This window comes from Belonocnema kinseyi, chromosome 9, assembly GCF_010883055.1.
Source record: "Belonocnema kinseyi isolate 2016_QV_RU_SX_M_011 chromosome 9, B_treatae_v1, whole genome shotgun sequence".
Classification (NCBI taxonomy): Eukaryota; Metazoa; Arthropoda; class Insecta; order Hymenoptera; family Cynipidae; genus Belonocnema; species Belonocnema kinseyi.
The window spans coordinates 2,204,843-2,228,955 of NC_046665.1; the positions used below are offsets into that span (position 1 = coordinate 2,204,843).

General features: G+C 34.2%; 2 protein-coding genes across 5 annotated transcripts in view; both read left to right on the plus strand.

The window, feature by feature from the left end:
• The window catches only part of LOC117180932 (general transcription factor 3C polypeptide 3), an 84,388-nt gene extending 63,061 nt beyond the window's left edge, over window positions 1-21,327 (plus strand). For 3 of the 4 annotated variants that reach the window (XM_033373571.1, XM_033373570.1, XM_033373573.1), the window contains 4 exons: window positions 5,387-6,159; window positions 11,545-11,721; window positions 11,791-13,610; window positions 20,946-21,327. In XM_033373571.1, the coding sequence (XP_033229462.1) occupies window positions 5,771-6,159; window positions 11,545-11,721; window positions 11,791-13,610; window positions 20,946-21,226 (2,667 nt within the window). In that variant the 5' untranslated portion in view covers window positions 5,387-5,770 and the 3' untranslated portion in view covers window positions 21,227-21,327. The remainder of the gene's footprint in view (window positions 1-5,386; window positions 6,160-11,544; window positions 11,722-11,790; window positions 13,611-20,945) is intronic. The other variant, XM_033373574.1, reaches the window with a different exon arrangement.
• A 122-nt stretch (window positions 21,328-21,449) lies between these two features.
• The window catches only part of LOC117179645 (DNA ligase 4), a gene marked incomplete at its 3' end in the record, with an annotated part of 228,259 nt that continues 225,595 nt past the window's right edge, over window positions 21,450-24,113 (plus strand). The window contains exon 1 of the mRNA XM_033371650.1: window positions 21,450-21,645. Within this exon, the coding sequence (XP_033227541.1) occupies window positions 21,484-21,645 (162 nt within the window). The remainder of the gene's footprint in view (window positions 21,646-24,113) is intronic.

Genomic DNA, 24,113 nt, shown 5'->3' on the forward strand with positions numbered 1-24,113 from the left:
GTAACTTCCTCTTTAACCCATAAAGTCCCAGTCGGACACATTTTCAACATTTTTTTCAATCACTCCGTGCACTATCAAAACGGTCCTAAAAAATTGAGAATAGTCATCCGATTTCAAATTGTCTGAACTTTCGATTTATGTGAATAGAATTTTGAAAAAGTGCATTTTGAAAAATTGATGGTTGTTCATTTAACAAGAAACGTTCCCAATTTTTCATCTTCTCCCATACCTTATTCCTTCGCCTATGTATGCCATTCAGGCTTCTGTCTGTTTCCCCTCTAAACCCTTTAATAAGATTTTCCAATCTCTGTAAATCTACTTTCCCCTTTTCCTTATTTCTCTGTGTATTTTATTTTTCATTTTTCCGCAACTTCTCATCTCCCTCTTCATCCCGTGACCTTTTGCTGTCTTCCGTTTTATCCCCCTCATCGCTATTATCTGCGAACCCACCCCCTGCCTCCATTTATCAAAAAGTTGCCTCGACCCTAAGCTGTTAGATCTGGATTTATTAGGGATATCCCTGTTTCACTGACTGCCACGAGACTCAGCACCGTTGCTGATTTCTACCTGTTGCTGCCCTCTGCCCGTCCCCACTGGGCTCCTCATGGTCATGCTTGTTTACCTTACCGATCTGATGTCCCTATGTTCCCTCTTACTTTTCCGGTCTTCGTCGACTAACCTTCAAATTAGCACTTTCAAAAATCTTCCACACGGTCCGTCGTCAAAACCAAAAATCAAAACCAAAAAAAAGATTTCATTGCTTATATTAATTTTTGTTTAGGTTTAGACGATTTAGTCCAAAGTTGGTGTGAGTGCTCAATACACGCGAATCAAACAATCTGAAATGCATCAAACTAAAAATGATTTGCAAAGTGCTATAACTCGATTGGTGATATCCTATATTCTCAATTTATAAATAAACTCTTAAAAATAAATAAATAAATTATTAAATGTGCATTTTTCGGCTAAATCGCGATCTATTGTAGTTATAACAAGTTTTTTTTGTTATTTAAATTGCAGGTATTTAGGTCTACTTTAATTAATCTTTTGACCATTCTTAGATCTGGCTATCACGATCCGAGCTACATAAAACCCAAAAATAACATGTGATTTTTTTGCAATAAATTTAAAAAAAAACAAGATGGGATTTTTACACGACCACTGACCTCCACTCGCTGCTAGAAAGGCGTCGTGGTGGTTCATGGCACGTGTCACGTGACGTACATTCCAGAATTCATAGTTATTATATTATTACATTATGCTTTACCATAATAAATGAAGGGAATGTATAAGTGCCATAATTTTAAATAGGCGTGTTAAAAGATACTAATTTCAAATAATTAGGACAATTTCTTCGTGAAGTATGAGTTGATATTAAAAAAAAATGTTGAAATCATTGCCCTTGAATATTTATAAAAGTTCATAAATTGAATATGAGTTTATTGTAATACAGAAATGTAGTATAGAGAATGTAATTACCTCTTTTATTTTGTATTTTATGGGAATTAAATAGTTCAATAAAATAGGCCGTTAAATTTTCTATTGTAATAAACTTTTTTAAGTTAAAAAGAGTTTTAAATGTTGTTTTTTCGTATTTCGAGGTCATAGTGTGGAATTTCATAATATAACTGACACTGACATACAAGGCGGTGGATTGCGATAGCAAATTTAATTTTCCGTTCATAAAAAAAGAAAAAATGCACCTTTGAAATGTCACAGTTCTTAAAAAGGGTACATAAAGGTAAACATAACAAGTTCTTCTACTCCCGAGAATATTCATTCGGTGGGTTTTTAAAATCGGCTTTAATTTGTGATTTTTTACAAATTCTTTAGTTTTTCACAAAAACATAAACTTGCTTCCGAGATGTCAGGATACTGAAGAAGAATACAAAATTGTTTATAGGAAAGATGTATTCTGTTTCAAGAGAATCAAAACTGATAATCGCGTCAATAAAGTAGGGCAGGCATTTATTTGTTCAAAATGTAAAAAAAAATTAGCTATACTTTTTTTCATCAAATGATAATATTTTTCTGAAATTTTAATGCCAATGAGTTTGACAAAATTATTAGTAAAATTAATTAGTGTATTTCAAATTTTAACCAATTTTTACCCAACATTTTATGTACAAAATTTATCGAAATGATTATATCAAAAAATCATACTGCGAAAAACTCCTTTTGCAAAGGATTTTTTATTTAAGATTTAACGTTTTGAGTATTTTTCAGAATAAAATTTTTTCCATGAAACTGTTGGCTTTGAATATTTATTTCCAACTTTCTTCAAAGAACGTATTACGTAATTACGTATTAATTCTAAAATTATTCGCCCGAAAACACCTTCCCAGGCACTAGATATCTACAGCATTGGATATCTTCCATCCATTTCAGAGAGCGAACGCCACCCCAAACCTCCGAAGCTGAGTTAAGAACTGGTGGTGAAACTCGAACATGTGGTGAATGAGTCGAACTCCCTTCAATGGACAGGCCTGTCCTAGATGCACAGGAAAGCACCAATCTACTTCCATGTGATATTTTGCACCTTTTCCCACAAAAATGTCCGTGTTCCGGGATAAAATCCTTGTCATTTTCATGACGTCACATTTTGATGAAACAAAACTTTAAAAAGCGAAAGCAGTCTGAAAAGACGCAACAATTTTTAATGTGAAACTTTTACGGGTTCCAGCGTTTCCGGTCGGATTTCTGCCCCTCTCCCTCCCGAAGAGTATTATAAAAAAAGTTTCTTACCAAATTTCTCTCAAACCAAAATCCAAGAAGCTACAACAGTTTAAATTTTCCCAACAATTATGAATTTGAAAATTTTAAGAATTTCAAGAGTTCTGCACTCCTTTTCAGAAAATTTCATTAAAAAAAAAACTCCTGTAGCACTTTTCGCTTAACCCAAAATCAAAAAAGCCTTATCACTTTGTAGATCGCACAATTGAGGTGACGGATGCAACAACTCGACAAGCGCTCGAAACCGCGTAGAATTATATTCCAACTGGGAAAATATATCGATTAAAAAAAAGTGACCGAAACGTAAAACAAAATATACTTTCATCTTCTGATTGACCCGGCCTACAAATTTTTCTGATCAAACTTTTTCATTCGACAATTATTACTCAAGATATAACAATAAAAACTTTAAAAAAATTTCGATCAAAAATCTATGCTTTGTAAAGCACAACTCGCGATTATTCAGCCGTTTGATGATAAAAATGCTTGAAATAATTATGGTGTATCTTCAATATATAAGCGATGACTATGAATAACGCACTTTGTTTAAAAAGTGAATATGTTTGTTTTTATGTAATAGGAAATTGATTCCGAACGAAAACCACGTTTCGCCAAATTCGACCAGTGGGGCGGTCACCGAAAAAATGTTAGTTGAAATAACTTGCCCCGAGAAAGTTGTTCACTAGACTTTAAGAAAGTTTTCCTGGTAATTTTAAGAAAATCGGTCAAAAATTGTGGAAATGGCAGCGAGTTGAAGTCAACACACGCTGCCGCTGCAGTGCTCCGCCTATCGGCCTTTGTTCGTCAGCCATAAAGGATCAGCGGCAAAGAACAACAAAACGCTCTAGCGGCAAAGTGTTTTGACTTCAAATCGCTGCCATTTCTACCATTTTTTACTATTTTTTTCAAATTTTTAGAAAAACTTTCTCAAAGTCTAGTGAAAAACTTGATCGCGACAAGTTATTTCAACTAACATTTTTTCGATGACTGTCCCACTGGTCAAAGTTGGCGAAACGTGGGTTTCGTTCGGAATCAATTTGCTATTAAATAAAAACAAACATATTCGATTTTTAAACAAAGTGCGTTGTTTATAGTCATCGCTTATATATTGAGAATACACTATACCAATTTCAAGCTGAAGACGAAAGTATATTTTGGTTTATGTTTCGGCCATTTTTTTATCGATAGATTTTCCCGGGTGGACAATAGTTCTACGCGGTTTCGAGCGCTTGTCGAGTTGTTGCATCCGTCACCTTAATTAGAAGTTGAAGTGCATTTCAAAATTGCTTCGATTCGAACCCTTCATGTATTCACGAATATATTCTGAACAAAATGTTGTGTATTTTTAACATTAAATGAAAACGCCAATAGTTTAAGTTTCTTCATTTGTATATTTTTTATATTGTATGTAGTATAAAATATTTGAAATAATGTATTAAGACCAGATTTTTTTTTTTTAATTTCACATAAAAATTATAAACAGTATCGACTGTCTGTATGAACAATTGTTTTTGTATTGAAATGTTGTGTTTTGAGATTGTCTACTATAAAATATAAATTAAATTCAGATTTAAAGTTGAATTGAGCAAAAAAATTTTCTTAATTCAATTAAAGTGTTTATGTATTTAAGAAAACATGTTTGAAATTGAAAATTCAGATATTGATCTTCCTAAATTCATAAAAAATAGTTGGTGAATTTCAATTGATCCTGAATTTAATTTCAATTCTGTTTAGTTTAGCAAAAATACAAAAAACAGATTAGTTTACATTGGGACTATTGGGCTATTTCTACCATTTTGCAACATAGCACGTGCATTTGTCATCAGTTCTTTTGTTGGACAATTGAATATTCTATAGAGTTCCCGAGTGCTCTATGAAATAGTTTATTTTAAAATATAAACCGTTTTTTAACTCAGCATAACACTTTTCAAAGGTTTTATTATTTTTTACTCAAGACATATAGCGTAGATTAGATCGAAAATGCATAGGAAATTTTTTTTTTTGTGTGCTGTAGGTCAACAACTCCCGAACTTCAGTTCAAAATCTGCAAAAAAGAAATTGCACATTTTTATTTGTATATTTCGACATTTTGGGCTTAACAGAGAGTTTTAATCCTTGCCCTTGGTTCTCATACGTGATTGGTTGAGAAAATTGATTTTATTAAAACACGTTGAGGTCAAAATTTGACAGTTGAGGAAAACAGTGTCCACAAGAAATAACTTGTATTTTGTGCCCCACTTTATAATTTCTTAATAAAAAAGCAACGCAAATTGAGAAACTCTGAGAATAAATATAAATATTTTCTTCTTCTGTCTAGAACTGCTAGCCATTTACGAATTTTGTTTAATACGTGGGCATTCATGTGTCGGTAGTGGGGTCAAAGCGAGTAGGGGAAGTCGCGATAGGTGGGAGGGTACTGTATAAAGTGCATGAGAAGACTTCCGTAAAAAAGTACCTCTAAATTCAAAATTTTGAATTCTGCATAAAGTCAACACTTTTCAGCACTTAATTTTCGTTTTTTTTTTTTTTGCCAAAAATTATTAGTGTTCGTCTAGTAATGTATCTATGACTGTTTTAAAAGAATTTTCAATTAGTTAAACAAATTCTATTTGTCATATAAAAAGGTATAAAAACTACGTCCTGTCAATTTCAGGGTTTTTCACAAGTTTACTATGTCCCAGCACGAGTTGAAGTTATGGTACAAAATCTTTGAGATTTTTGGCAATCAGCGCTCTCGCGGCTGACAGCAGTAATCACCGGTTGAAATTTGCAATTTGAGACTTGGCCATCTTTATTTATATCTCAGGAACCTATTACCATTTTTAAACTTTTATTGTCTTGAATGAAATATAAGCTTTCAAAGACTGTGGCTTGGAAGTTCAGATCCGAGGAATACATGAACACTTTTAAAGAGAAAACGATGAAAACAAAAATTTTAAAAGTGAATCCTATTTTTTTATTAAACAAATGTTATTTTTAACCTCTATGAACTTTAAAAATTATATTATTTCATAACAATTACACTCGTTCTGAAATAATGGAGTCCACATACATCCCAATGGATGTTGATGTTGAAGAAAAGGTGTTCACGAATGTGGCACATGACACTTTAATTGTCAACAAATCAGCATTAGTGCCAGTCATAATAGAAGAGCTGGACGCGTCTGCTATCAATGAAATGGACGTAGACATGGGTGAATTTATTGAAGCCAAAGCTCTTAAATATCAAGCAATCTTTGGAAAAGCAAATAGAGGTTTGAGTCCTGTAGAGCCGCCGTCGGTAAATGAGGACAAAGTTGATACGACTGATACAGATATTGTAGAAGAACAGGAGACTGAAACGAGCAGAGAGGATCAGCTTACACAACAATTTTTAAATGGGGAACTTACTTTCACGGAATACTCTTTGAAGATGGATAACAATAGGTCAGATTTTTTACTACGAATGCAAAAAAAAGTAATTTTGAAGAATTTAAGTGTGTTGGATAAACGAATTTGAAAACGGCTGACCTACTCCAACATTGACCTAAGTCAAAACGCCCAATTTTTTCAGCACTGGAAAATCTGTACATATAATTTTTATTTTTATTGATATGAAATCAAATTATACTTTACTGTAGTGGTCTCGCAGTCGATACAATTTTTTAAATTCTTAAGGAAAATTTGCATCTGAAAGTATCTCATAATTTCCGAGGAAGTAGACGAAAATGTAGAAAGAGGTGGTCGTAGGAAAAGCCACGCTTGACAAAAATATATATTTTTCACAACACCGAAACTTTAGACAAAATCTGACATAATACAAAAATTCGAAATATTACTATTATTCATTTTAATTAAATCAATAAATTATTAATGAATCATTACTAATAATGATTTATTATTAATTATTATTATGAAAACATTATATATTATTAGTAATTATTAATGAACCCATTTTTTTCATTCATTCCGTGTTTTTAAAGCTGCAAAATTATGGAAAGTAACGAAAATTCTGCTTGTTGTAGTGGGCAAACGTAAAAAAAAATTCTAACAAAAAAACTCGAACCCCACAGCAGCAGAGTCGCAAGCAGCCATGCTGCCACCAGGTCAGCCACGCTGAGAGACGTGCCGTGTGACTGATACTAGTGAATCAGTGAAGGTTGCTGCAATTTTCAAAAATTAGTTTGATTAAATTAGGCTCCACTTTAAAAAAGCCGTGACACGTGACGAATGAAATTGAATAATCTTTCGAATTCCGCTCATGCGAACTCGATTTGAATTTTGACACTCAGGCCTCCCCCCCCCCCCATGACGGATAATTAGTTTTGTTCAGATTGCATATTTTAATTTTACTTTATTTTCTTCCATCAGTCGATTAGCTCAAACACAGTTATCAGACAGCGATTGCGCGACTTCGTTCCAACCAGTTGTTTGCTAAACGGAAACGAGTATACTTATGCTTTTGCTCATGACCCACGCTTAATTTCGCGATAAATTAAATAATCTTTGTATTTTTTCTAATATTTAACTATCAAGGTATTTAGTGAGTTACAAAAGTGCAATATAGTTAGTTTTATCTTAGTAAAAGTATGTGCTTTCTTTCTTCCACATGAATTCCATATACCGCAACTTTCTCTCCACGTATTTTCCAGCACCTAAAATAAATCTTTTTTATTGTTTTATAATCAATAAAACTTAATAATATGAACAAAATCGTTCCTTCGAGCCGGACTAAATAAACTTTTGAAAGATTAATCGCGACAGTTTATAATGGATAACAGTGATCACCTGTTCGTTCTTTATTTTCACAAGCTTACAGTTTCTTATTCACTCAAAAACAATCTATTCTATCTCGCTCATGGAGAATAGTTGAGCATTTGTGAGGCGAGAAAGATAGCTTCTTCATTAATTCCTAAAAGTGAAAAACAAGCATCTGACTGTGAACTTAAATAATCATATAATTAAACGATTTCCTTCCTGAGGGTGGTGACCACTTATTTTTTTACGACCTGGTTAATATCGATGCTGGAAAAACACTGTTCGGATTTTTACAAGCAGTATTTTGCCATAGTGTCGGATCCGAAAAACGCTGAGGATTCTAATGTTGTTGATAATAAATTTGACGAGGTAGAAGCTGACTACATCGCAACAGAAGCTCAATTCACCATAATACTAAAAAACCTTGGTGCAATCCCGGAGAAAATAACAGGTAATAAAAACTCAAGTCCTGTAGCACATTGTTCAGAAATTGCCTTTAAATTCAGCGGTGATTAACTCGAATGGGAAACCTTTCGAGATATGTTCAAATCAATTGTTCAGGACACTAATATAACAGATGTGCAGAAACTTTATTATTTAAAAAATGCATTTCAGACTAAGGCTGCAGTTCTTTAAAAAAATGTCAATTAGCAGTGCTAATTATAAAGAAGCTTGGACAACGATCGTTAAGCGTTATGACAGCAAACGAATTCTTCTTGCGGCGCATATGCGTAATCTGTTCTCTTGTACTTCAATCTAAAAAAAAATCAGTAGACGAAATCTTAAGTCTTCTGCATGCCACGAATGAATCCATTCATCAACTTTTCTTGAAAGTCGAGTTAGAGCTTTAGAAGCTGCTTATCCAAACGACTGCTCATTCAATTTGTTATCTGCAAAAAACTCGAACAAATATTCTTTTCAAAAATCCAAGAAACAGAATTTATCGGTTAATTTAGCGACTTCTGAAAAGCAAGGCAAACCTACGAATTCTTGCTCTATTTGTCAGGGCTCTCAATTTATATTATTATATAAAACTAAGTTCCTTCAATGGAAACTTAATTCTGGTTAAAGGCTTTCTGGATTCTAGGCCCCAAAACTCATTCATCACGGAACGTGTTTCCAAAATGTTGCTGGTGTGACCCTCAGATCTTTATTCATTGGCTTCGTGTCCACCCATCTCGCTGGGGAAATACATTCCACTCTGAAGGATCAAATTTGGCGACACGTTCTTACAAAATTCAATCCTGCTGATTGCGCAACTAGAGCGTTTGACTCGAATGAACTGAAGGATTCATCTCTGTGGGGCATGGGCTCAACTGGTTGACTGAACCACCAAGTAATTAGCCTCAAACAATCGCATGACCTATCAAGGTTATGGATCAAGAGACACAAGAAGTACTGGGAAGTTCAAAGATGAACATCAGGGTGAACCTGACCAACTTGCCTTACATTCAGAACCTTCCTAGTCGATATTCCTTCTTGCAAAAACTGTTTCGAGTGACAGCCTACATCTACAGGTTCTGCAGACTGTGTTCTGCCAACTCAACATCAGTGTAACCCTTATATTATGGTGGAGGAGTTAACAAAGAGTCTCAATTTTTAGCTCTAGTCTGTTCAGCTTCGTCATTTTCATGCAAAATGCATGGCTCTGCAGAACGAAAAGAAGATCTCAAAGAAGAGTGAGCTCTTAATATTACATCCTTTCCTGGAGGGTAATGGAATCCTGAGAGTAGGAGGTCTTCTTCAGAATTCTCTACTAAGCTTCGACGAAGAAGAACCTATTATACTTCCGAAACGGGATCAACTCTCGGACTTAATCGTTCTAAAAGCACACATCCTCACACTCTATGGAGGACAACAGTTGACTTTGAGCGAACCGTTGAGAAGATTTTTTATTATCTGCTCCAAAATCTTGATTGTCCAGGTCATTCGCGGTTGCGTAGCATGTGAGCGTTTTAGGGCGCGAACACCTACTCAACTTATGGGACAGTTGCCTACGGACCGAGAGAGTCGAGACTGTTAGATTGTACCGGAGTAGACTACGCCAGTCCTTACAACTGTCGTGCATCAACAGGACGAGGAATGAAATTCTTCGAGGAAATGAAAACTGTTTTGTGTCATCTTGAAGCTTGTCTCAACTCAAGATCGCTTTGCCCTAACTCAAATGAACCAACTTCAATAAATGCCTTCACACCAGGTCATTTTTTGACTGGTGCCCTATGGCATCTGTCCCAGAGCCCTCGCAAACTGATGTCAAAGATCAGGTTTTGACACTTTGGACTTTGCTTTCCAATATGTGAGGCAACTTTTGGAAGAGATGGTTTCGCGAATACCTCCATCATCTTCAACAACCCTCGAAATGATTAGTGGAGACTAATCAGGTCAAAGTGGAAGATCTCGTTCTTTTAAAGGAAGAAAACGTGCCACCGGACAAATGAAGTTTGGCACGCTTCGAAGAACTACATCCGGGAAACGACGGTTTTGTCCGCGTGCTAATAATTCGGAGACCAAAAGGCATCTATTAAAGGGGCCTGAATCAACTGGCCTTTTACTGCCAGTTCAGACAACGAACACAAGTTAACCATGTGTATTATCGACTTTTGAACGGGAGTTGCAACTATTTAAAAGTTTATTTAATTACTTTATTCGTATTTCTCATATTAAGCGTGTTATGCCCCGCAGGATGTTCAGATTGGACATTTTAATTTTCCTTTATTTTTTCCATCAGTCAATTAGCCTAAGCTCAGTCATTTGACGGTGATTGCGCGACTTCTTTTTCCAAACAGTTGTTTACTAAAGGCGAACGAGTAAACTCGTGCTTTTCCTCGTGACTCACGCTTAATGTCACGATAAATTAAATTGCACTTGATTTTTTTTCTAATATTTAACCATAAATGTATATAGTGAGTTACGAAAGTGCAATATAGTTAGTTTATCTTAGTAAAATGAAGTGCTTTCTTTCTTCCACATATGAATCCCATATATCGAAACTTTCTCACCACGTATTTCCCATCACCTAAAATCAATTTTGTCATTGTTTTATAATAAGTAACACTTAATGTTATAAATAAATTTTCCCATTAATTTTAGCAAATTATCCTTTCAGAAATAATGATTAATCTAAAAATACAAAAATAAGCCAGCTTTTGCAAAAAGAAATAATGAAATAATGTGTGCATTAATTCGTACGTAAAATGTGCACGCGAGATTTACAAATTTTGTACAAGTTTTTTATAGAATTCAAATGTAAGATTTTCGTTCTCACTTCTTTTGAATTATGTGTTCTCAAAATTGCACTTTCACATCGTTGACCGCATTGAATAACCAAATATTTTATTATAATAGGGAAGAATAAAGTTTTGGAATTCTGGGCCTTCCCTCTGATTTTGTGTAAAGTTTCGGTGTTGCGTAACAAATAATTGCTTATAAGTGCTGCTACTCGTATCGACCATGTTTTTCTACATTTTCGAATGTTTCCTCGGAATTTATGAGATACTTTCAGACGAAACTTTTTCTTATCAACAATTTACAAAATTGTATCGACTTCGACACCACTACAGTAAACGTAAGTATAATTTAATTTCAATTAAATAAAATTAAAAATTATTTACACATATTTTCCAGTGCCGGAAATATTGGGGGTTTGGACTTAGACCGGTTTCGGAGCAGGTCGGTCATTTTAAAAGTCATTTATGCAGCACCCTTATCAACAGGGTTTTTGTCTGATAAATATAGTAAAATTAGCATCAACAACAATAAATTTTTTCTCCAAGTTTTAACCCGCTACTCTTTTTTTTAATTGCAAAAACGTCATTTATCAATTTTTTTTCCTTCTACGCGGAAAAAATCAGTGATAGAAATATCATAACAAGCGGTTAACAACTCGAGGCTAGATTTTAATTTTAACTAAACAATTCACTTTTCCCCACTTCGTAGCGGGTGGAACTTGTCCGCCTAGGTCCTTTTGTCGTAATATTTGTTGACGTTAAATATTTTGTGACAATGAGACTGTTTGATTCTTTTATTGGGAGTCGAATGTGCTGTTGTCCTAAAGTCATAACTTTGATATTTTAGAGTCGTCTTCGATGAGCTCACGGATAATACAACGGGTCGTAAGCGAAAGGAGCGGAAACCAGCTCGTCAAAGAAGGAAGCTTCCAGCTGCTTTGCTAGGTCTTATGGGTGAAGCCAACTTGAGGTTTGCGAGAGGAGAAACGGAGTTAGCTGCACAAATGTGTATGGAAATAATAAGGTGAATTTTTATCGTGTACATATACTTGTCAAATATTATTTTAATATCTAATTTTAATAATAAATGCAGGCAAGTTCCGTGCGCCCCTGAACCGTTCCAAACACTCACGATGATTTACGAGAATGAGCAGCCTGAGAAGTCTTTGCAGTTTGCCCTTATAGCAGCGCATCTTAGTCCTAAGGATGCTGATCAATGGATAAGACTAGCGAATTTATCATTGGAAGCGAAAAATATTAAACAGGCAATAACTTGTTATTCTAAAGCGATTCAAGCTAGTCCACGAGACATGAGTTTGTATGAATCTCGAGCAAAGTTACAGGAGCAACAAGGTGACAAGAGAGCATTTCTGAAAAATTACACGAAACTGGTTCACCAATTGGGAGCTGAGGACGGTAAAAGTATCATTATGTTCGCCAAGATGCTGGCAAAACGCTATACACAAGAAAAGAATTATGAACAAGCTCTGGATGCAATGGAGCAGATATTCAACAAGTGTTCTGACCTTGTGACACTTGAAGAAGTAAACCTAATGACAGAATTGTTAATCGAAATGAAAAACTTTCACAGATGCTTGGACATCCTTACCAAGTATACGAGTATTTGGATAAAGTACAAAGAAGACTGTCATTCACCAGAATTGAAGGATGGAAAATCAACAGAGTTGTTATTGGGAACTAAAGAGATCGAAGCTTGTGACATACCTGATGATGTTGTAGTTGAGTTGAAGGTAAAATTTTTAATCATCCTAGTTGAAATAGATGAAATCGAAATTGCGGATCAACTTATGTCTAAGCTCTGTGCTAAAGAGGACCCAGAAACGTGGGGAGATTTGTTTTTGGATATTGCGGAAGCGCTCATGAGGAAAGAGGAATTTAGCCGTGCATTAGTTCTTTTAGAGCCGTTAGTCAACAGTAAGAATTATAGTTTAGCTGCTGTTTGGTTGCGACACGCTGAATGTTGGAAGGGATGTAACGATGCCAAGAGAGCTACGAGATCCTACGAGATTGTAAGAAAGTTACAACCGGCTCATACAGGAGTTCGGCTAGAGTTAACAAAACTGTATAAATTAGGAGGTCAATTTAATAAGGCTATAGAGATTTTAAAGCAAAATTCGGAAAGCGAAGATTTGGATCCATCTGTTTTGTACGAGAGAACTTTACTTCTGTTCAAAGTTAGGAAGTATGATGAATATTTTAAATCTGGAATGCTCTTGTTTTCCAGACATTGTGCGACTTTAAGATCCAGATCAGAAATGACCGGACTAAGTAAGGCTACAAATATCCGTCAACGTCTCGAAGCCTTGCAACTTCACCGATTATCACGGGGAGAAACAATTGAGGACGAGAATACTCTAACATTTGTTGCTAGTGAGGAACCTTCTTTAAAAAGTGAATTCGCACTATTGCTGCAAATGTGTAAGCTTGCGCATAAATTAAAAAAATTCGGACTTTGCCAAAGAATATGTTTCACTGCGCTAACCTCAAAGAGATTTGAAAAAAAAAATTCTCATGTCATGTTCTTGTGTTTAGTATCATGTATACATAATGGTGATTCTTATCATGGATATAATATCGTGCGAGAGCTCGTGCGTGTTCACCAAAAAGCTAATTTTTGGAATTTGTTGAATATCATCATTCAAAGAGCGGAGGATTCAAGGCATAACCGATTTATAATGCGTTTGCTTGGCAGAGAAGATGTTCTTTCTTATCTTCACATTTTACATGCCAACAATTGTTTAGTTTCTGGAACATATAAGTATGCACTCAACGATTATATATCATTGTTCAAAATCGAACCAAATTCGCTCCTTGCTCTTTTGGTCTCAGTTACTCTTCTGCAAATGGCATGCCAGAAATTTTTTGCCAAGAAAAATCAGCTAGTGGCACAAGGTGAGAGTTTAATATAAATTTTTCTTTGCAGTAATAACTAACGCTGGTCAATAAAATGAAATCTATGTACTCATGAAATGAGATGTGCCATTTTGAAGTCTTTTTTTTCATATTGAATACGAACCTGACCTTCATTTTTTGCCTAGGCGTCAGATTTTGTTTTTAATCGTAAAAAAAAAATTTCATAAATGCGAAAAAACTAAAGTTTTTCTTGAATAAAAAATAATAAAATTTAATAAAATATAGAATTTTTTAAAATAAACAAAATATAAATAAAATATAGAAAAATTTAATAAAATTGATATTTTCTCGAATATTAACTGAAAAAATCAAATAGGTGTTATTTCTTGTGTTCTTAATATTTTAGAAATCTTTTTAAGAAAGTATATAGTTTCGTCACTGGCCGTTCGCAAAATACATGGCAGAGAAACCCTCCGTTCCTATAAAGTTGGCAGTGTGACAATTCATCGCTTGAATTTTCTAGAATCTCCATGCATTCCCTTGAATCTCTTTGAATGAAATTGAGATGCTGATTGCAAAAGGAGATATAGCTTAGAGTGAATAAAGCAGGGCCGTCGCAACATATTAGAGATACAATTTACAAAGTGAACACAGAGCTACGTGAATTGTATTTCTTAGACGTTGAGGCGACCCTGCTTCCTTGATTCTCATCTTTTGACCAAAGAGGGATGGCTTCTGGAGTTACTATTGAAATCGAAAGGTTACTTTTTTACACCGTTTTCCAGTTGTGTCTTCCACGTGGAAAGCATTTGATTAGGTTCCAAAATATTAAAAATAATATTTTTTGCGTAAGAGATATTTTTTATGTGTTTAATTACTGAATTGCACTCACATCACAAAACTGCTCATGTGGATACCTCAAACTGCTTCATACTGTCTTTTGTTCACGAGATAAAGTATTTATAAATAAATTTCCGTAAAATGTAAATTATTGAATATTTCAGAATTTTGAAAATGTATTGCATTAAAGAATATGTGCAAATTCGTTTAGATTTTGCTGAACATCGACCTCGTTCTGGGAACAGGTGACAGCCGATGCAAAAAAAAGGAAGCCGAAAAGCCTTGTTTTTAGGGATGTTTCGCTTTCGAACTATTCATAAAAAACGTTTACGATAAAAGTGATCATATTATGGAATTTGGAAGGCTAAGCTTTTAGATTCTTTGTTGAACAATTCAGAGATGTTTCGAGCGAAATGGATATCAAAATAAGTGTGGTTATATTGCAGAAGACACCCACTTACCTCATCACAAATAATTAAATCTAAACTTGAGCTATTTGCTCTTTTTAGGGTTTTATAACCCCGAGTAGAAACTTCGGTTTCAATGTGGACATAGGCCTCAAAACTGACAAGACCGAAAATTGACATAGAGCATAAATTTGGCATAGGGCCCCAAACTGAGATAGGGCCCAAAAGTGTCATGGCTCAAAATTGACCAAGGTGACCATAGGGTAAAAAATATAAGCACCTAAAGTCTTAAAACCGTTAATTGTAGGCGCTATGTAAGGAATGTAGGTCGTATTCCAATGCAGAACGAAAAACTACTTCGAATATGACACATCATTACACATATACTTATTTCATGAACACAAGGTTGCATTTCGTTGACTACTGTCAATCAGTCGACATTAGCATTTATTTATGTGTGCACAAAAACGTCGGATTCAACAACCGCTCTTCATATCGCTTTTGGCTGTCTCTTCAACTACGTAAACTACTCAACCTACTCTGCTTTCTTGAGAAGTAGAGCCGATCTCACGAATGCTTGTTCCTCCTCTCACATTTCGTTTTGCTTTTGGCGTGTTAAGTACTATATTCTGTATCTACCCCCCATCCCCTCTCCCTATAACTAATCCTGCTTCAGTCTTTTGTCTTTTTTCTCCAGTTTTACGACTGACACTTCTTTCATCTACAATTCCACATCACCCCCCCCCCTCCCCCAGAAACATGTTCATGCCTAGCCTTGCCTTCTATCACACAAATTACACGTCTTAAACTTCCTCTTGTAAGGTAGTACACCTGCTGTCCTCGGTTTCAAAATTTTTTTGCCCATTGGTTATTGCTTTTGCGTTAGCGCGTAATTCAAACCGCATATAATTTATAATTATAAGTCTCGCCAATGAGACCCGCTCCGCCAGGCAAGCGTAGTAGCTATACATGCTGAAGTTGGGATTACAGTACGCATTCCATAAAAATATGCCTATGCAGGCGAAGATTTTTGCTAAAATACAATACTTTCCACAGTTGTATTTAAACAACATAACTACCAGTAATAGTGATTATATTTGATCATATCTAAATAATAATCATCTGTTGTCTGCTGGTTCTTTTTTTGAATCCAATACAAGTTCGATTCAGGCGATTATTTACAACACTTGTCTTTTTTATGCCTGTTATATTTTAAGTGAAACGGTTTATCTTAAGAAAATTTCATGAATAGACAGATATCAATCTGCCTTATTCAATTAAAATTTGCAAAAATTTACCGAAAAGTCGGTTATTGGGGCACTACATACCTCAGTATTTTTCTCTTTCTTCCACTCTTATTTTTATGTTCAACATCGTGATTATAATGCATTATCCGGTTATACCCCTTCTATACTTCCATCTCCTTGTCCCATTCTGTAAGGACTATCTGTACTTTTTGATTGAACTAATGTCTTCTCTTAATTTCTTAAGTTCCAATCCTGCAAGCCTATTCCTTCTAAAATATCTCTTTCTTTCCTCCTTTGTCATTCTCCTTTGTTATTTTCCTTCTGTCACACAATTTCTCTCACTTTTTCTTCAAATTTACATTCTCTTTCGCCGTTACTGACCCTTATTTTGTAATTATCTACTTCTTCCCGGTCTATCTACTCTATCGTGCATTTTCTCATTTTCGAACTTGGATATCTCTCGTGCCTTTTTTCACCTCCTCGTATTTTATACATCAGGCTTACCCAGATAGGGGGAATCTCGTCGAAATTGCTCATTTGCCAGGTGGGATTTTCCACCTCCACTAGCCTCTAATCATTCAACTTCACAAGAGTGACCACCACCCAAAGTTTCTAGAGCGGAGCAGATGGAAGTGGCGATGGAACTCAAACATGTGGCTTTTGAGTTATTACCCCTCTCTAGGCACTCCTGCGCTACACCATACCATATAACACTTGTCACGAGTAAATCATCAATTTTCTTCTTAAATCATCCGGAAATGATTTAAAAAATGGCAAAAATTTTCTTAATCAGAACAAACGCTTTATTCGCCCTCTCCATTAGTAGCATGCCCTTAATTTCATTTCTCTTGACAAGAAAACCCAGGTATGTAATATATGATCAAATATTAACTTTTCTGTTAAAAAAAGCGAATTCATTCGAAAATATTTAAATATGTTTGATTATTTTTCGAACCATATGAAAATTTGAGTTGAAAGTTCCCTTGAGTAACTCCCTTGAGAGTTTTCATCTTAGATTATCATTCACGTTCATATGACTTTGTAAAAAAATAATGCAAGTAAAATTAATTTTAGACCTGGAACTGTCATAATCAAACACATGGTTGACAGAACTATTTGTTTAGTCCATAAGTAATTTCATCAAGAAAATTGGAATATTACTAGAAAAATTCTGTTTTAAAATGACTTATATGTTAATTCCCATCTCTATGGTCAATAAACTTCGAATAATACATCACAATGAGGGTCATAATGGATGTTGTAATAATTTATTTTATTTTTGTCAAAATAGGTTATTGGCGATCTAGAAATATTTTGGTCAAATCTAGATTTGAGAATTTTAAAACATCTAACTTATATCCTTGTTAAAAGAACGAACAATTAATTTTGCTCTGGCTAGTGCTGCATGTTTCGTGTTCTTCATATCGCGAAATATTGGTTAATGGTTCAAGAACAATTAATTCTGATTTAAAAATCCAGACGAAGCAGCGGCAACTTTATTCAATTATTGATCTGGAATAGAGAAAATTTACGAACAAAAGAAACAGCTCAAAATTTGCTGCCGCGAAATAAAGACATTAAGGGGTTTACTACAGAACTAAATAACCACTAAAATTTGAATTTTTTATGAGAGATTTAACATTCTGTAAAATGGAAATCACTATTAAAAGATAAGATAAACTGCAATTTTCAATTTAAATAACTAGCTCCAGAGATATGAGTTTCTAAATGCGGGTAAAAAGGGTTTTATTTCTAAAAAAAAAGTTAACCAGTTCCTAGTAAATCGTCAAAGCATTTTAAGGCTAAAATTTCACAGGTTTTGACAAACGGGTCTGTATATTGATTCAAAATCAAATTTTCAATACGCATCTGCATAAATATTTTAAATATGCATGATTAAAAAAAAGAAAACATTTATTTATTGATATAAAACAGGCCCCTAAGCCACCATGAGTTTCAGGCATCAAAGGTTTTCATTGAAAAATACCTTCTCAATCCCTAGAGCGGCGCCAGATTCGCCTTAATAAGGCAAAAGCCTCATCAGTGATGATGGTTATATGTAGTGTTATATGTAGGGTCTATACATTTTATTGAGATATATTAATATGATAATCTTAAACATCGAAAGTATTTGTATCTATATCATATCATAATTATTTTAAAGAAGGAAAAACTGGGTAGCAAAGTGGACACAATTTGTGAAATGAACAATCACTTTCGATTACTCGAAATATTACTTGATGAAAGCTAAATATAATTATAGTATAAATATGTAACCACAAAATACAGAAAATGACAAATACTGCGAAACATAAAGCGATCATCACTGTTGATGCGTTTGCTTGTTTGAGGCGAGTATAGCGCCTCTCGGTAGGGATTGAAAAGGTAGTTCTGAATCAAAAACTTTGTCGCGTGAAATTCATGAAGGCTTAGGGGACCAGATATGAACATTTTAATTATTTTCAACAGCATTGCAATTTCTTAGCCTACCAATATTAATGTGCTAGAAAATCAAGATTTTGGACTTTAAGTTGTATAATTTTATTTTCGTAACCTGTTTATCGAACAATTGTTTATGCACATTTGTTTGACTCTTCGAAAATTCATACTTCACTTCAAAGGCGAATAGCTATACAGCAACAGAAGCTGCCACTTGATGAGCAGAATCATTTGCAAGATCGGCAGATTTCACGTTTAATTTGTATAGTTTAAAATTATTTTAAATTACGAGTTAAAAAATATTTAGCATTGTTTAAAGAGCACGATGATAATAGATAATATAGTATAATATTATGTTATTAATCATATAATATTATTAGAAGATTTTATTATATTATAATTTTATAATAATAGATAGCGAGCATAATAGAGCGGCAGTCGTGATTTAAAAAAAGAGAAAACATTGCAGTTGCCGCTCGATTGAAATCTCTTGCTCTTTGGCATGCTTCCACATTTTTTATGCTAATGTTAATAATAATAATGTTAATTAGCATCATTAATTATTATTGTATTATTAACTCGACGCTGTTAGACTTGGTTTATATTTAAAGTGTAGAATTTACTCATGATTTTGTTACATCCTAATTGGAAGAAACTTACCTTGTTAAAAATAATTATTTAAAAGTCTGCTCGTTTTTGAACGAAATCTAGGATTTCGAAACAGGGATGAGAATAACTTCCGAAGGTCAAGATAACTACAAACTATTCTACAAATAACTTGTAATAAAACTAAATATACAATATTAAAAAGTTTACCAGGTGGGGCTCGTCCTCCTTCTGGTGATTGATCTAACGATGGTTGACAATGAGTATTGTCAAAGGAGCTTGTAACTTCGCAGGTAATCCAGGCTCTCCTGCTGGCACTCAGGGGTAATTATGGTTGACAATGGTATTTTTAAAAGGGATCTTCTGAGTAAAGTTTCACTTATTTAAAAGGGATTTGAAATTCTAATCGACTTCAGTTCGATTGAATTTCCGAAGCACAACACTGATTCTACTTTTATGTTGAAAATCGTATTTCTACCATTTGGAAATAGTTTCCAAATAACCGGAGTCTTTTAATCAATATAATATTTAAAGATTTATTTCGTTGTACTCTAGGGCAGAGCTTCCGCCCGATTTGAAGATATTAGTTTGACTGATTTTTTAAAGTACTTTTGAGCAGAACCAAAAACTTGATGGCGAAGCGACAAAACAATTGAAATCAATTGATTTCTATGTATATCCAGGTGTCTATATCTTTATTTCGTAAGCGGCAACGGCCGAAAATTTGTAGATGAGGAATAATTGTGTTTTGGCAGTGTATTAAAAGTCAAGATGTGCAAACTGCGTGGTTTGTACAACGATGTTTAAGATATTGATTTTTACAACTGTATAATAATAAATATGCACGAGATTGTGGGTTTTTATAAGAACATAATCCTTTCCTTTCATAATTATTAATATAAATTATAAGTATAAATATCGCGATGATTAATAATATAAGTATAAATAACATAGTTATAATACGTCACAGGACCTGAAAATCTTACGGTTTTTTTTTCAAATTGTTAGGAACCCTTACCAGTTTTTGCAACTTTTTTAACATATCTTCTACCTGCGCCGATATTCCTATTTGAAGTGCAGTATGAGTTTTCAAACTGTTCATGGAAATTTACCCAAACTTTCGGACGGGAGTGTTAATATTTTTATGAGTGGATGTTGTGTGTAAATATGACGAAGCAAAAAAGTAAAATTTTGTGATAGATTGTTTTCTGGGAATTCTTCTCCTTTCATATGTGAAGGCCGTTGGCAGAAGTATATTTTAAAATGCTTTATCGTATAAAATATTTTAATCTTCACACTCCTCACAGATGCGGGTCACGCAAAATAACTTCCATTAATTTTTATTATCCTTTTTTAAACCGCCTCTAACTTAAAAGGAAATCACTGATTCTTCTAAAACTATGTCATCAACAATATTATACAATATTTGAGCCTTTTTGCAGACGTTTGTAATTATTCTCATTGGTTATGTTTTCGTGTTCTGCCCTGGTGTATAATATGAATAAAGCAGTTTATTTATTTTTGTCCATCATGGGTTTGTAGAATATTGGATCTATATCTTTATAAATTTAAATAAATGTTTATAGCTACTTGATTTAGAATTTTTATACATAATTTAATTCCCTTATTTTGTGGAAGAGAAGTTTTATCTGTTTTATTCGAAAATGTTCTTCATTCCAGATGAATAATTGCTCGAAGTTACTGATATTACGTGTACATTTTTGCTAAAAATGTTGTTCTTCTGATCACTTATTAGAGTAATATCTAAGATCTACCGTAGCTTCACAAGTACTCCTTTTCATATTTACGAAAACAGCTTATCTTTATACTTTTAGCTTTGGCGTTCCTTAAGAAGTATGCCCAATTACGAGGAAAAGTGGGAGAGCAAGAAACTAACTTTAATACAGCACGAGCATTCCATCAACTTGGACTATTACCAGCTGCTGTATACTATTACAAACTCGTTCTTACTGTAGCTCCATCGGAAATAGTTAAGCAACATCTTCATCTTTTGGATCTGAGGAAAGAAGCTGCATTCAACTTGCATCTTATATATTTGAATTCAGAAAATTATCATTTGGCTAGGATATATATAGATGACTATGTTACAGTCTGAAGTCTGTTCATTGCTTACTACTTTATCAACTAAAATGCGATCATAAATCGATGATGTAATCGTATTATAAGAAAAAAATTAACTTTCATGAATATTTTTCTTTAAATTATTGTTTTTGATTTAATTTCTCTTTACTGTTTATCTAATCCTTTGCGATATACTTGGTTCAGTAGACTCTAACTTTTAGACAAATTTCAATTTAGTTTTCACATCAGGAAAGTAATTATTGTACTCTAAATTTGGTATGCTTCAGAAAAATGCCCACTTTAGGAGCGAAGATTGAGTTTAGTATTCTCTGCGAAACACTTGAAAAAATCTGCAAATTTAAAGGACCTAATCAAAAGTTCGATGAATTGAGAAATTTTCTCCAAAAGTGTCAAGAACTGGGAAGAAAATTAAAAAACGAAAATGAAGATACAGTAAGTTTTTTGAAAGATTCTTATTTTAACGAACCTTAAAAAGAAATTATTATTTAATAAAAAATCACTATGGTTTTAAATGCCCTTTAGGTAAATACAAGGACCCATTTTCCTTTTCTGATTTCGCGACTAGTGGAAAACTTTTGGCAGCAGCATAAACTTTTGAAAATCTTTTTTTTTTAATTTATAACTCGTTTGTTAATATTTTTTTGTTGCAAACTTGGTATCTATGAAAAATAAAGAACATAAAATTCCCAGTAAAGAAAGGTTCTATTTTTATATACTTATTATAAATATTCTATATTTTTCGAATTTGCCGGGCAAAGTAAAAAATTTGGTAAAAGGTGTCAAACATCTGCCCTTAGACTAATTTTATGACGTTAAAGATGTAAATATTTTTAAAAATCCAATATTTTAGTGTAGAATTAGATTAGTTAAAATTTTGAAAAAATGTCATATTTCGAATGGAATTGAATGGGTTTAGATTGAATTTCGAAAATAGCACAATTTTAAGTCGTAACAAATTAACAGTTTGTAATTAAAAAGTAAATTGGATGTTTCAAAGTGAAAGCTTTATTATAAAACGTTAAATTTCGAATTATTCCAAGAAAAACTTTGTAAATATCAAAAATAAAGAAACTTGTGCTATCCTTGAATATATTCATTATTGAATGTGATTAATTAAATCAAAATTTATTTGAATAAAATCGTTTAATAAAACCAGCTGATTTTACTTATCAGATCTCATATAGTTTGAAAGGATTCGATAAAAATCAATCAAGACATAAAAAAACTGGAGAGAAACATATTGTTGTGAAAATTCCTAATAAGAAAAGTAAAAGCGTAGAAAAGTTTTGCATGTTTTTTTTAATTAGGAAGTGAAACTATTATTTTAAACTATGTTTACAGTCTGCGCTTAGCTTAATACGATAATCCGGCATAAGTCTCGAGCACCCTAAGGACATAGAGCTACCCAAGGAAAGTGTGACGGCATTTCGCTGACACGCAGGGATGCTTTTTGGGATATGAACCAGTTAAAACTTGGCAACTCTAAGAGCACCTATAATCAGGACGACTAGCTTAACCGACTATTCTGGGTAAAGCTCTCGCATCTTCCTTGCAAGATCTTTATATCAATCTTTCTTTTCTGTCTTCTTGAAAGTGATGTTGTAGTCGGCCGCAGCCGAGAATTTGATCACTAGCATGTTTCGCTTCTCAAAGTTAAGAGGAATGAGTTCAGGCCTCGAGTGCGCGACACAAACAATTTTCAAGAATATGTTATTCAACTATATGCGGAACGTCTCATTTTCACCAATTGTCTCTATCTCCCTAGAAACGTTTGGTGAAGCGGTGTTAGAGCTAATGCCGTAAGAGCGACAGATTGTAATAAAGCGCTCCTAGTGCCGCAATGTGCCATTGGATATACGTTGCTTTAGCATTCTTCTCCGCGACTTTGTGTAGAAATGCTCTGAAACCCAGATTAATCCTGTTGTTAAGACACTCGAGACTCAGCATTCCCCGACCACCTTGACGTTGTTTGATATGAAGTCGCAGAAAGGACAGGACGGCTTAAGGTGGAAGCTTTTGTTAGTGTGTCACCTTTCGTGACCTGTGTTCGAAGGAGTACTGGGACGTCAATCATGTTCGTTGCAGATACTTTGTTCCTCGCCGACAGTTCAGAAGACCAAGTCTGTGGGATAAGGCATTTGTATCTGGCATAGTTTTCCTTCACTTCGAGAAATAAACCATGTTTGTCATCGAATTTTCGGCACTAGCCGAAAAATCATTGGTGAATTAAAGGGGCCAAGCTTTAACTGGTTCATAGCCTGAAAATAATCCCTGTGTGTCAACGAAATATGCCGATACAATTGCGGGGAAAAATGCAAAAGGCAGTCGCCATTGGGTCGCTCCGTGTCCTCAGGATGCACGGGACTTTTGCTGAATCGTCATATTAAGTCCATCGCAGACTGTAAGCACCTATCTCACGGCCGTGATGCGTGGTTACAGCTGAATTTCCCCTGCGATTTAGCCCGATGAAATCTGGTGCCTGTACTAATGATAAATTTTTAATATAACTAAAAACAAAGGTTAACATTCACCACAGGGTCCCATTAGGAGCAACTCTGATCTTAAAAAAAATTTGTGTGTCTTTAGGACACGAATCGACTCAAGGATTACAGCTTTCAGCATCCATCTCGCGAGTGCTTTGACATATTTTTGGCACGCTGCTATGGCTTTAATGTTACGAACCGGTTATAGTTTTGCAACTCCTTCTCCTTGTAGTATGGCGGTTGGTTAACCCTTAAACGGCCAAAACGCCACTACCGGTACACTGCTTTTCAACGGCCAATAACTAAGACTATCCAACACTAGAAAAAATTGAGACACATATATTTTTATTGCTTAAGATCTCCTCTTTCCGGCGGTGCCAATGAAATTCCTAAAAAAATTTATTTATTATCCCAAAA